This window comes from Leptonychotes weddellii, chromosome 2 (assembly GCF_054177405.1).
Source record: "Leptonychotes weddellii isolate Sample4059 chromosome 2, ASM5417740v2, whole genome shotgun sequence".
Taxonomy (NCBI): Eukaryota; Metazoa; Chordata; class Mammalia; order Carnivora; family Phocidae; genus Leptonychotes; species Leptonychotes weddellii.
Window position 1 is genome coordinate 62,533,754 of NC_138370.1, and position 14,529 is coordinate 62,548,282.

Consider the following 14,529-nt stretch of genomic DNA (forward strand, 5'->3'; position numbering starts at 1 on the left):
GATCACTACATTTGTATCTTTGGGGTAAATACCCAGTAGTGCAATTGCTGGGTCGTAGGGTAGCTCTATTTTCAACTTTTTGAGGAACCTCCATACTGTTTGCCAGAGTGGCTGCACCAGCTTGCATTCCTACCAACAGTGTAGGAGGGTTCCCCTTTCTCTGCATCCCCACCAACATCTGTCATTTCCTGACTTGTTAATTTTAGCCATTCTGACCGTTGTGAGGTGGTATCTCACTGACGTTTTGATTTGTATTTCCCTGATGCTAAGCACTTTTTCATGTGTCTGTTGGCCATTTGGATGTCTTCTTTGCAAAAATGTCTGTTCATGTCTTCTGCCCATTTCTTGATTGGATTCTTTGTTCTTTGGGTGTTGAGTTTGATAAGTTCTTTATAGATTTTGGATACTAGCCCTTTATCTGATACATCATTTGCAAATATCTTCTCTCATTCTGTCGGTTGTCTTTTGGTTTTGTTAACTGTTTCTTTTGCTGTGCAAAAGCTTTTTATCTTGATGGAGTCCCAATAGCTCATTTTTGTCAGGGCTCTCAATTCTGATCCAATGTCTATTTGTCTTATCTTTGTACTGGTAACACTATATTAAATATATAATATATCTTAATATCCCGGAGGGCAAGTCCTTCCTGATTGTTCTTCTTCTTCAAGTGAGGACTGGTTAGTCTTGGCCCTTTGCATATTCTTATAAATTGCAGAATCAGCTCCTTTTTCTTTTTTCTTAAGATTTTATTTATTTATTTTGAGAGAGAGACAGAGAGAAAGTGTGAGTGGGAGAAGGGGCAGAGGCAGAGGGAGACTCTAAAGCAGACTCAAGCTGAGCGTGGAGACCAACCCGGGGCACTCGACCTCAGGGGTGTGAGATCACAACCTGAGCCAAAATCAAGAGTCAGACACTTAACCAACTGAGCCACCCAGGTGCCCCAGCTTATCAGTTTCAAAAACAAAACTTGTTCATTTTAACTGGCAATACCATGAATCTGTAGATCAATTTGGGAATTACTGACATCATTACAATACTAAATCTTCCAATCCGTGAGCAAGATACATTTTTCCATTTATTTAGGTTTTCTTTAATTTATCACAAGAATATATTATGGTTTTCTGCGCAGATATCTTGAGTGTATTTTTTGAGATTTATTCCTAGGCATTTGATATTTTCAAAGCTTTGAAAATAGTAATATGTACTTATGTGTCATGTGTATGTGTGTGTGTATATATATATGTGTGTGTGTATATGTATATATATGTATATATATATTCAATTTAATTTTATGGGTTTACCATGCACTTAAGCAAAATTGCTAAACTGATTTAGAAATTCCACAGTTTATAGATTATTTTTATTTTCTACGTACACAATCATATCACCCAGATATAACTTTTTTCTTTTTTCCAATCTGTATACCTTTATTTTGTTTTCTTGATTACTGAATATTGAATTTTATCAAACTCTCTTTTGTTTTCCTGTATCTATTGCAATAATAACATGAATTCCCTCCTTCACCCTGGTAATACTAGTGATTACATTAATCAATTTAGTGTTGAGACAATGTTGCATTTTTAGAATAAACCTGCTAGTCTGGATATATTATCCTTTTTACATTTTACTGGATATATTAATTTACTAATATTTTCTTTAGAACTTTTGCATCCATATTCAGAGTAAAATTGCCCTATACATTTCCTTTCCTTGGGTAGAATTCACCAATGCCACCTTCTGAGCCTGCAGTTTTTGTTATTATCTATACATTTATCTTGATTTTGTAAAATACATTAAATATACTTAACAGCTACGGAACTATTCAGATGTTCTTTTTCTTCATCTGTCAGCTTTTGGTAAATTGTGTTTTTCAAGGGATTTATCATTTTCTTTTAAATTTTCAAATTTATTGACACAGTTACTCAGAACATCCTCTTACTATTTTAATGTCCTGTCTTATTCCTTAGATGAGTTCTTTGTGCCTTTTTTGATTGTCTTGACTGTCAGTGGTTTATCATTTTTTACTAGCATTTTCAAAAACCAGCTTCTCATTTCATAGATCCTCTATTTCTTTTCTATTTCACTAATTTCTATTCTTATATTACAATTTTCTTCCTTCTGCTTCCTCTAGATTTATTTTACTGTTCTTATTCTAATTTCTTAAGGTAGATGTTTGCTCATTAATCTTCAGCCATTCTTCATTTCTAATATATTCATTTAAGGTCAGACATTTTCATCTAAGCACTAGTTTAGCTCTGTTTTCCAGGCCTCCTTCTCTTCCGTTCTTTCCATATTTTGCCTTTCAAGTTTCAGGCTCGCTATTTTCTTCTGATCCACTTTCTAGTTTATTCTTCTCTCTCCAGCTGTGCTTAATCTACTGGTAGATCCATCCATGGCTTTTAAATTTTGCGGTTATTGCCATTTTCATCTATTTAACTTCTCTTTGGTTCTTTTCCCCATCCACTATGTCATTTTTTATAGTTTCCAGTTCTCTGCCAAAATTTTCAGTCTCGTCCTTCATCACCTTGAACACAGTAAGCCTCGTCTGATAGGCTGCCTGACACTGATAGCCTTGAAGGACAGGGAGTTTAAGGTTAAGGTCTGGGGCAATCATGGATGGAAAGGTAAAGCTGAACCAGGGGAAACCGAGCCCTCAGGGAGACTGTAGCACAGCTCTGATTTATCTGGATGGCTCAGACAGTCTCGGTCTCTGAAGATGGATGAAAACGATTTCTGGAATGCTAGTGCTCACAGGTACCTGCAGAAGCAAAGGGAAATTCTAGAAGAGGCTAAGATTATCCGAGGCCTCAAATTTATTCCTACAAACAGTTTTTCGAAGTGAATGTCCAGTACACCATAAAAAAAAAACAACCAGGTACTACAGGAAGCCAGCTAATGAGTATGAGAAGAGCTGCAACAGTGGCCAATGGAAACGAACCATTAAGACTATTGATCCAGTATTGTCCCCACCTCTAAAACTGACAGGCAGAAGACGAAATGAGATTACTATTTGGTACTATAGTTATCCCACTGTCTTTCTCCTGAATCAGTTATTGAAAAAAATCATCTTAGTATTGATTATTTTAGTACTGGGCAACCAAAATTTACTTGATCATTTCCATTTTGTAAGAAATAGCACCAATCTTAAGAAATCTATACCAGTTTTCAGCTGAGATTTAAAGGTCAAATACATCTATTTTTTTATTTTTCCTAGCCTTTTGTCTTTAAACTGTAAAATTCATAAGAGCAGGGATCTTGGGCTATTTCATACAAATATTCTAATATTTGTATGAAATTTACATGGTGACTTTTCAACAAATAATAATTACTGGTGATCCCAAAACTACCACTAACAACCTGACACTGAAGATGAGAGTCACATCCCTCTCCTCCCACTTCCCCTCTACATTACAGCCTGGGACAGAGAGCTCCGCGGAGTAAGACACTGAGAAAGGGAAGAGCAGTGGCTACAGTTAGACTGAGTGGGATCCTATCTAACAAGAGTTGTGGGTCTGGATAAAGTATAAAATCATCTGCTTGAAGAATTCAGAAAATCGACAGAGCGGTGAGGCATTACTGGCCCAAGACCCAGGAAAAGATGGCAGTCTGACAAGTAAGCCTGGCAGGACAGGCAACTTATGCTATGTACATCTGCTGCTCCAGAATTGGGAGGAAGTTGAAGGCCCGTGGCCCCCGGCACAACCACGACCAGATACCCACATCAGGGCTAGGGTTGTAATGGTCGGGTGAAGCAGGAGGGGTGAAGGGACGCAGGGCCCAGTGCATGGTTGGGAACTGAAAGTGCACTCTCCAAAAAGCCACAGGCTGGGAAAAGGCTACTCCTTATGTGAACAGGGATCTAAAAAATCTCTACCCTCTGGCCCTAGCTGAAAGCCAGCCTACCAGAAATCTCCTGTAAGAAATCAGAACTCCAGGCCTGCCGTGTATGGTGTGGATCCAAATATTAAAAGACAGAATAACTAAACATTTTTTTCGAATTGGAAAAAAAAAATAAGTTGCCAAATTATAAATGCATATTGAATCCCCAGCAAAAAAAAAAAAAGAATAAAAATTCCTCACCTAGCCTGAAAACAATGTAATGATATCCTCAAAGGGCAGGGGAGACACACCCGCCAATCTAGACTTCAAGACCCATTTAAATTATCATTCAAGAGTAAAGGTGAGACATTTTCAGACACTCAAAAGCAAAAAAAATAATTTTTATCCATAGTCCATCATTGAAAGAAGCACCCCAAAACATATGTTCTTCTGTAATTTGGAAAATAAACCTGGTAAGAGTAGACAGCAAGGAGCAACAACTGCATTTTTTTTAATTTAATAATTGATAAGAAAGAAGACAGCATTCAAAGACTCAGGCATGGCTTTTTGGTATGAGGAAAAAGTAATATAAATTTTAAATGCCATTGTGGGGGAAAATATATTTTTGAAATGCAAGCCTCTTATTTATAAGGAGTAAATACAACTTACATTTATTAGATCTTTATAAGAATGTCACACTCACAATGCCGTTTAACCATAAATCATGCTCAATCACGAAAATCAAAATAAGATATTTAACCAACCAAGCCAAATTCTTAAAGAAATGCAAAAAATTAACTGATAGCTTAGAAACTTACAAAACATGCTGTAAACTTCTGGCAATTTTCATAAAATGAGTGCATTATAAAAAGTTTAAAGATGCAAAAGTTCTCTGCTTAGAACAGGAAGAAACTTAAAATATCGGTGAATAAGCCATTTTCAATAGGATGTTTGCCATTTCCTTTTTTTAGTCTCTGCTTTCAAGTCAGGCCACCCTATCTACCAGTTGCTTTTCTGGTAAAGATCTGAGTAACAATGCGGACAAGACCTTCTGCAAGATTAGCATCATCTCAGCCAGCTGAGCTGTTTACTCCTAATCAAGCAATCAATTCCCGCCCCCCCTCCAAAAAAAACAGTAAAAAACACAATCCTGGCTTGCAACTAAATTCTAAACACAAGTTCTCCTTTACGGAAGTTGGAGAAGTTAGAAGGGGAACTTCAGGGCATTTTTTTTTAATTTTTATTGTTATGTTAATCACCATACATCATTAGTTTTTGATGTAGTGTTCCATGATTCATTGTTTGTGCCTAACACCCAGTACTCCATGCAGAATGGGCCCTCTTTAATACCCATCACCAGGCATTCTTATTTAAAGAACTCACCTAAACTTAAATGCTCTAAGTTATTTTCTCATCAGAGACATAACTCAGATATTTTAAGGATGGAGGAACACGCAGGGGGCGTGAAGCTCACCCCAGCGCAGAGACCGGGCTCGGGGTTAGGGTGCGAGAGTCCCGGGCGGATCCCGAGTCCCGACCCTTTCCCACTTCTCACAGCGAAGGATATCCAACGTGCGGAGTTTGGTCCCTGCAGTAACCAAGGCGCGCAGACACGCCCCCAGCCGGACGCACGCGTGTCACCTGCAAGCCCTTACCTGACCGTCGTCGCCCCCGCTCGGAGAGAAGGGTGGCGTGCAGACCGGGGCTTCGGGTCGGGTCCTCGTTCCCCGGGTGCTCTCCCCCCAACCCCAGCCCGGCCGCCGGCCAACCAGCCTCGGGCCCCGCGCGCAGGCGAGAGGGAAGCAAGGATCCCCCGCGCCCGCGTCGACGCCCAGCGCACCCCCGCGCACGGCTGCGGGGGAGCTTTGGGGCGCGGCGGCGAGAACGGCCCGACGTACCTGGGAGCTGACGGAGCCGCCGTCGGGCCGCGCCTCCTCGCCGCCTCCGGACGCGACGCGCCGGGGCCGAGGCGGGCAGCGAAAGGAAAAGTGCGCGGGCCGGATGTCCCTCCTCGCCCGCTGCGGGGGCCGCCCGTCCGCTAAGCGCGCCCTCGCGCACGGGGAGGCGAGGCCCGAGCTCGGTGCGCACGCCGGGCGCTGTGGCCCCGCGCCGCCCGCCTTGGCCCCGGGCTGCGTCAGGTGACCTTGACGGAGGTGGCGGCCGGCGGCGCCCGGATCCGAGGAGGGCGCTGGGGCTGTTGGAGGTCAGGGGAGGAGAAAAGAGAATCGAGATTGCCAGCGGCCGCCGTGCCTGAATTCCCCAAGCACAGAGGAAGGTTTCAAAATCAGAGGCTAGTTACCCAACCAGTGTTTTTTTTTTTTTTTTTTTTTTTTTAAAGATTTTATTTATTTGAGACAGAGAGAATGAGAGAGACAGAGAGCACATGAGAGGGGGGAGGGTCAGAGGGAGAAGCAGGCTCCCTGCCGAGCAGGGAGCCCGATGCGGGACTCCATCCAGGGACTCCAGGATCATGACCTGAGCCGAAGGCAGTTGCTTAACCAACTGAGCCACCCAGGCGCCCCCAACCAGTATTTTCTTGAAGCTCTGGCCTTCAAAGCCTCCCGTACCCGGAAACGCAGTCTTTAAATTCCCCTTCTCCGTTTCTCTCCATCCTGGGGAGCTGATTCATCCTTTCACCCCGCCCTGCTTCAGCGTATGTTCACGGGCCAGTATATCCCCGGGGTCCGCTCCCACCAGCATGGCTATGCTCTCCTATATTAAAATAGCTTCTCAGTCACTGTCCAGACTAACTGAGCAACATTTTGCCTGAGGAGCAGATAAGGACTTTTTTTTTTTTTCAATCCTGGGGCAGTCCCTGGTGGTTCACTGACTGTAGGTCCTATGTCACATCCCTACTCTGACCATGAAAGATGGGGGGCTCCCACTTACCTCGAAGATTTTGAATCCAAATCCCAACCTTGCGCCTTCCATCCCTGCCTCTGAAAGTAATTCCAAAAACGGTCTTAGATTGGCCTTTTTCATTGCCGCAGAACCTAGTGAAGAATATTTATAAGGGAAACAAACTACCTTCTAAAAATTAAACTGCCTTAATAATATTCATGCAGTACATTTTATATTCATAATTACATTTGATCTTCACAAATTAAGGCGAAGAAAACATTCTTTTACACAGGAAGAAATGCCATGCAAATTGTGGCAGGACTGAGATTTGAAATGAGAATTTTAACCTAAATCCAGGGTTCTTTGTCTTGCCCTATTCCACATGCCTAATCCTCATGAAAGGTTCCAATATCAGGAAAACTTAATAGGCATGAATGTGAACTTGAGAGGGTGGAGTTTGATTTTCTATACAGGTTACTGACTATGTGGATATTTCTCTCTAACCCTAATGATCGGGGCTCTGCTGTTGCCTGAAAGACTTTCTTCTTCCTACAAAATTCCCACCTCTCTTTTTCATGAGTTCTCAATTGTGTACCTCAGAAAACTTCTTTCCAATATTTCCCCCCGAATCTAAAACAAACAAACAAACAAAACTCTTTTCTGTCTCTGTATGTCTTTTTTTTTTTTTTTTAAAGATTTTATTTATTTATTTGAGACAGAGAGAATGAGATACAGAGAGCATGAGAGGGAGGAGGGTCAGAGGGAGAAGCAGACTCCCTGCCGAGCAGGGAGCCCAATGCGGGACTCGATCCCGGGACTCGATCCCAGGACTCCAGGATCATGACCTGAGCCGAAGGCAGTCGCTTAACCAACTGAGCCACCCAGGCGCCCCTGTCTCTGTATGTCTTTAGTTGAAATGCCTAGATTGATGTTATTGCTTTGTATCCCAAAGCCAATTAGAATGTTCTGGCAAAGTCAGGGAGAAATCATTTACCCACAAGTTATTACCAGTGTCATCTATGTACAGTAAAGATTCGTAAACGTTTTCAAAGCACTTTCAAATATATCTTTTCATCTGAATCTCACAAGAACACATGAAATAAATAGTTCTGATATTATTGCACCTTCAGCTCAAGTGATTGGAGAACTTCTCCTAAGTCACATGGCTCACAGCTAGGTGACAAACCCAGATCACACTCCAAGACTCCTTAGTCAGTCTGCTTTTTTTTGGCATAAGACCTACAACTCACTATAAAGCTTATTTTTTAAGGTTAGAAAATGAGCACAGAATATGAAAAGGTGTTTGGGAAGGGATAACTCATGGTAGATATTTATATTTTTGAGCATCTGACTGAAATTCTAAAATGAAGTTATCAAAATTCAGTCTGTCTTTTTCATATAAAGCGCCTTGTAATAGTTACATAAAATACTAAGAAATACATCTGTCAAAAATCACTTAATGAAAATCTAATATAATCCCTGCACTATTTTATTTTATTTTTAAGATTTTATTTATTTGACAGAGAGAACACAAGCAGGGGGAGTGTGAGAGGGAGAAGCAGGCTTGTGAGGAGCAGGGAGCCGGATGCAGGGCTCGATCCCAGGACCCCGAGATCATGACCTGAGCGGAAGGCAGACGCTTAACGACTGAGCCACCCAGGCGCCCCTCCCTGCACTATTTTATACACGTTTGTAAACACAAATGCCCATTCCTCAAATTTTTCTATTCTGAAAAGATTTCACCAACATCTGCAATTTTTGAAGAATGTTCTTAATACTGCCTGTGGGAAATAAGAGTAAAATTCTAACTCAACTTAGAACGAAGTTTTGAAAACTGAGAATATTTCACTGTATGAATATTTCCATTTTAAAAACTAGAATTATTCTTCAACTCAAACACTTCCTGTTGGGGGATGGCCTTTTCCCCCACGGGCTCCAGAAGAATAAGAATGTCAGCATCGTTGTTCTCATCAAAGAGGTGAAAATGGAGGGGGGGGCACCTGGGGGGCTCAGTCGTTAAGCGTCTGCCTCCGGCTCAGGTCATGGTCCCAGGGTCCTGGGATCGAGCCCCGCATCGGGCTCCCTGCTCAGCGGGAAGCCTGCTTCTCCCTCTCCCCCTCCCCCTGCTTGTGTTCCCTCTCTCGCTCTGTCTCCCTCTGTCAAATAAATAAATAAAATCTTAAGAAAAAAAAAAAAAGGCGAAAATGGGAGAAGTCCAGCTCATACTTGCACCACTCGCTCTTCACGAAGTTTTCAGACAGCACGAAGATGGTCTTGTGGCTCTTCTCGATGGAGTCGATGATATTGTCAATGATCCATTTGCCAGGGATGAAGTCCCGCTTATGAAGACACAGCCTGAAGGGAGGGTCGAAGTGCTCCAGCTCCTGGACCATCACGTTCTCCACCCAGTAGGCATCGCGCTCACTGTAAGACACAAAGGCATCGTAGCAGAGGTCCCCGGGGGGCGCTTTCCTGGGCTTCCTTTTGGCCTGGAGCCAGGCCCACATCATCTTCAGGTACCACAGCCCGTGGCCGCGGTGGCACAGGACCCCCGTGAGCAGAAGCAGCAGGAGGAGGACAGAGCCCACGGCAGACACCAGAGCTGCCCGGTGGCATTCAGAGGCCGGGAGACGCGCGTCCCGAACCCGCCGGCCGCGCACGGAGAACGGAGAGTCACACCGGTAGTTCTCTGGCCAGTCGATCAGGATCTGGACCAGCGCTCGCTGCTCCTGAGTGAACGACAGGAATTCACAGGAGCAAAAGAAATGGTCACCGTCGGCGTCCAGGGCCTCCAGTGTGTGAAAAGAATCAGGGTGCTCTGAAGAGAAAGTATTATTTTCCGGAAGGAAATATCTGGTGGTGTCTTCAGCACATACCTGAAAAGGTCAAGTTCTTTAAATTGTGGCAAAATAAAAGATATTGCTAACGGCTACTATGCCTCGTGTCTGGGAAACACTGTGGGTTAAACTGTATACTTTTGTGTTGGATAATTTTGAGTATTGGACCTTTTCTGGCCACTGATAAGTGTTAGGTACAGAACCAAGTGTACATTTACCAAGATTAAGATTAGTCACGTTTTTCTAGGGTGAGGAACATTTTCCACAGTAGCCCGACGTGGGGCTCGATCCCAGGACTCTGGGATCATGACCTGAGCTGAAGGCAGACGCTTAATGACTGAGCCACCCAGGAACCCCCTTATTTTATTTTTTAAAGATTATTTATTTATTTATTTGACAGAGAGAGAACGCACAAGCAGGGGGAATGGCAAGCAGAGGGAGATGGAGAAGCAGGCTTCCCGCCAAGCAAGGAGCCCAACGTGGGACTCGATCCGAGGACCCTGGCATCATGACCTGAGCCAAAGGCAGTTGCTTAACCAACTGAGCCACCCAGGCACCCCGATTTTGTCTTAAATTCAAGGTATGCAGGGAGTGACAGGTATCCTTATAAAGTGAATACTTCAGTTATTCTTCAACTATCAAATTTTCACCGAGATCTAAATACCTTGGGGATTTAAAATACTGTGACAGAAGTTACAGTATCAAGCCAACTTGGGCAGTTTCGACTGTAAATATCTTTAGTTAATATAAAAGCATGTCTTTAAAGTTCCATCATCTCAGAAAAATTCTCGCAATTTTCCTGAAGTACACGGTCTTTCAGTTCTACCTCTAGTAACTAATTTTCAAATTTTATTGTTTTACTACTTTAACTCATTTTAATATTAGTTTTTTCACTATGGTCTTGACCGTAGGGTACTCTTCTGTTACCTCTCATCTTCTATGAAAAGCAACATCTCTTACTTCTAAATATTTTGGAACCTTGAAAGATCAACCAAAACCTCTCAGATAAAATTGACTGCTTTCGGGCGTCTGGGTGGCTCAGTTGGTTAAGCGACTGCCTTCGGCTCAGGTCATGATCCTGGAGTCCCTGGATCGAGTCCCGCATTGGGCTCCCTGCTCAGCGAGGAGACTGCTTCTCCCTCTAACCCTCCCCCCTCTCATGTACTCTCTCTCTCTCTCATTCTCGCTCTCTCAAATAAATAAATCTTAAAAAAAAAAAATTGACTGCTTTCTATGGGCAACAGGTACAAACTTCCAGTTATAAGATAAATAAGTTCTAGGGATGTAATGTACAACATGAGAACTATAGTTAATAAATACTGTACCGTATATTTGAAAGTTACCAAGAGAGTAGATCTTGAAAGTTGTCATCATAAGAAAAAAATTATAACTAGGTGGGGTGATGGGTGGTAACTAAACTTAATATGGTAACCATTTCATAATATATACTTTTCTCAAATCACTATGTTATAAACATTTAATACAATGATATAAGTGAGTTATAGCTCAATAAAACTGGGGGAAACACTGTACTGAGATACCCCTACATGCTAATAGGAATGACTAAAATTAAAGACTGACGATACCGAGTGTTGGTAAGAATGTGCAACAACTGAAATTCTCATACATTGCTGGTGGAAATGCAAAATGGTATACCCACTTTGGGAAAGTTTGAGAACTTCTTATAAAATTAAACATGCACTTAATTTGTGACCCAGCAATCCTCTTTCCTAGGTATTTACTCTCTAAACATGAAAACATAAGGCCACACAAAGTCATGTACTATATTCAAAGCTAGAAACAACTCAAATATCTATCCACTGATGAATAGATTTTAAAAATTGCTACTTAACTATACAAGAGAATACTACTCAGCAATGAAAAGGAAGAACTGATACATGCCAGAACATGGATGGATCACAAAAGCATAATGCTAAGTGAAAGAAGTCAGACACAGCAAATAGATACTGTAGGGTGCATTTAGATGAAATGCTGCACAGAGCAAAACTATGACAAAAGGTCATCCAGGAGAAGCCAGGGAGCCAGGTGGCAGGAGGGGACTGACTGCAAAGAGGCACCCGAGAACTTTGGGAATGCTGGAAAGGTTCTACATCATGATCGTGGTGGTGGTTACACACTGCATGTCTTTGCCAATGCTCATCAAATTGTATCTTTAGATTGACAAGTTTTATTGTACATAAATTATCTCAATAACTGACTTCTAAGGATCCTTTTTTTTTTCTCCTTGAGCAAAGGATAGACAGACACATCAGGCCTCCAAAAGAGAGGAGCTGGCTTTTTGCTAGCCCTTTGAGAGAAGGAGGGAGAAAACATCTAATTTCTCTAGCAAGTCATAAAATAAATATACTCACTTATAAAATAGCTCCCTTTTCCTTAATAAGTTGACATTGATTTCTCTCACAACCAAAAGAGCTCTAAATAAGATATTTATTGATGGAAAGAAAATCAAATTTCTTAAATACCTCAGAAATTCCAAATGACCTAGAAACATAACACTATAAACTCTTTTTATATTGTATTCAGATAGTTTTATCCCTTATGTAATGTTCATCTTCAGCTTGCCATCTTCCTAATATCACTCCATGCCTATTCAGAACAATTCACCCAACTTCCACAAAGTCTATTCAAGGACTAAACTCATGATCCTGTAATGATTCCAGAAAATAAGATATTCTTGGCAGAATAATTTCAATGTTCATTCTGGAGGGAAGGAGGGATGGGAAGGAGGGAGGGAGCGAGGGAGGGAAGATAAAGAAAATCTCTCCAAATAAAATTGACTGTTTCATATGTTGGCCCAAGTGACTGATCTACATTGATTTCAGGCTTCTTGGTATATATTTCAGGATTAGAAGCATCAATGTTAACTCAGAACAGAAAGTCCATAAAAGTCCTGTTTTTTCTTTAATGTAGAGAATTTGTACATATTTCAGAAACTATTTGGGAAATGGAAGAAGAAAGAGAGAAAGACACTTTCCCTCCAAGTTCTTTGGTGGACTGTCCCAGAAGCAAATGACCAAACCATGAGGATAATATACGAGGTAAGTTGTTATAGGATACACACAAGACTATCAAAGACAAGGGCAATAGTTTTCATCTATTGCAAGAATTCCATTAGGTGATAGGAAAGGAGACTCCAAAATTTACACACGTGCGCTGAATGTAGCTGGATGTGCATTTCCTGAGGGCGTGGATGTTATTCTCCCTTTGCAGTGAAGTATCTCCAGCCCCTAAAACAAAGTAGGCACTAATCGACTACTAGTTGTCAAGTGGTGAATTGACATGCCTTTTCAGAACATCAGTTAGGTCTGGAGAAATGGGAGTAGAAACACCTCAAGTGGCCATTGCAGACACACAGTGGGATTTCAACAAGGGAGAGAAGTCTGACCAATGGCTCCTTGCCCTGATTTCCTGACCATGCCACACAACAGCTGACCTCTTTTAAAGATGCAAATGAAGAAATGTAGAGCTTAGGGGCGCCTGGGTGGCTCAGTTGGTTAAGCGACTGCCTTTGGCTCAGGTCATGATCCTGGAGTCCCTGGATCGAGTCCCGCATCGGGTTCCCTGCTCGGCAGGGAGTCTGCTTCTCCCTCTGACCCTCCCCCCTCTCATGTGCTCTCTCTCATTCTCTCTCTCTCAAATAAATAAATAAATAAATAATCTTTAAAAAAAAAATACTGTTTAAAAAAAAAAAAGAAATGTAGAGCTTAATTTCCAAACCTATAGTTAAAGAAAACCATGAGTGAACAACTGGTATTACTTTGCTCTCAGTAAGGGTTGTATAGTCTCATTGGGCAGGAAGGGTATGAAAAGAAGGCGGGATTTTTTATCAAGTTCCAACTTCTTTGGAACTCCTTGGAAAATATACTGAAATCAAATAATTGCTAAATCTGACCGTGTTGTGTGGCAGCCTGGGTGGAGGGTGCTGACTTCTATGTGGATGGAAAAAGGAAAGTCATGATATGACTCAATCCTACGGAGGTAAGCTATGTGACCACACCTTCTTAGGTTCTGTTCTAAGGTATAACAGATTCAAAACTACAATGAGATATCACCGCACACCTGTCAGAATGACTATTATCTAAGAGACAAGAAATAACAAATGTTGGCGAGGATGTGGAGAAAGGGAGCCCTCATGTATTGTCAGTGGGATTATAAGTTAGTGGGGCCACTGTGGAAAACAGTATGGAGGTTCCTCAAAAAACTAAAAATAGAAATACCACAGGTTCTAGCAATTCTGCTACTGGGTACCTGTCCAAAGAAAATGAAAACACTAATTCAAAAAAATATTTACATCCCTATGTTCATTGCAGTATCATTCAAGTCATGGAAACTATCTAAGTGTCCTTCAATGGGTGAATGGATAAAGAAGGTGTGGCATCTATATGTATAATGACATACTACTCAGCCATTAAAAGGAATGAAATCTTGCCATTTGTGACAACATGGATGGACCTTAATGATATTATGCTAAGTGAAGTAAGTCGGGCAGAGAAAGACAAATACCCCATGATTTCACTTATATGTGGAATCCAAAAAGCAAAACAAACAAACAAAACAAAATCCAGACTCAGAGAGAACAGATTGGTGGCTGCCAGAGGGGAGGGAGGATTGGAGGCAGGATTGAAATGGATTAAAAAGTACAAACTTCCAGCTATGAAAGAAATAAGCCATGAGGATGTAATGTACAGCATGGGGAATATAGTCAATAATATATTAACTTTGTAAGGTGATTTTCCATGGTAACTGGACGTATTGTGTGACCATTTTGCAATGCATACAAATGTGGAATTGCTGTGTTGTACACATGAAACTAATATCATGTTAATGCCAATTACACCTCAATAAAACAAAATAAAATGTATACTTCATTTATACTTGTGATTTTTAAGTTGAAATTTTTATTTGTGGAAACATGGATTGAATACTTGTTATATATGGAAACAAGAAAGGTTAAAGCTCACCATATTTATAAGCATATTAGTTTTATAAGAATTATTTGAGAACTCAGGGAAGT

The 14,529-nt window shown here is 41.5% G+C and overlaps 2 protein-coding genes across 3 annotated transcripts in view; both read right to left on the bottom strand.

Moving 5' to 3' along the window:
* TLR2 (toll like receptor 2) overlaps positions 1-5,948 on the bottom strand; it is a 17,700-nt gene extending 11,752 nt beyond the window's left edge. The window contains exon 1 of one of the 2 annotated variants that reach the window (XM_031026372.2): positions 5,715-5,948. The gene's annotated coding sequence lies outside the window, so the exon portion shown is untranslated. The other variant, XM_081811715.1, reaches the window with a different exon arrangement.
* The window catches only part of LOC145720376 (toll-like receptor 2), a 27,738-nt gene continuing 15,634 nt past the window's right edge, over positions 2,426-14,529 (bottom strand). Inside the window, 7 exon segments of the mRNA XM_081813109.1 lie at positions 2,426-2,568; positions 5,636-6,010; positions 6,706-6,809; positions 8,556-8,635; positions 8,856-9,493; positions 9,496-9,575; positions 9,577-9,737. Of these exon segments, the coding sequence (XP_081669235.1) occupies positions 2,426-2,568; positions 5,636-6,010; positions 6,706-6,809; positions 8,556-8,635; positions 8,856-9,493; positions 9,496-9,575; positions 9,577-9,737 (1,581 nt within the window).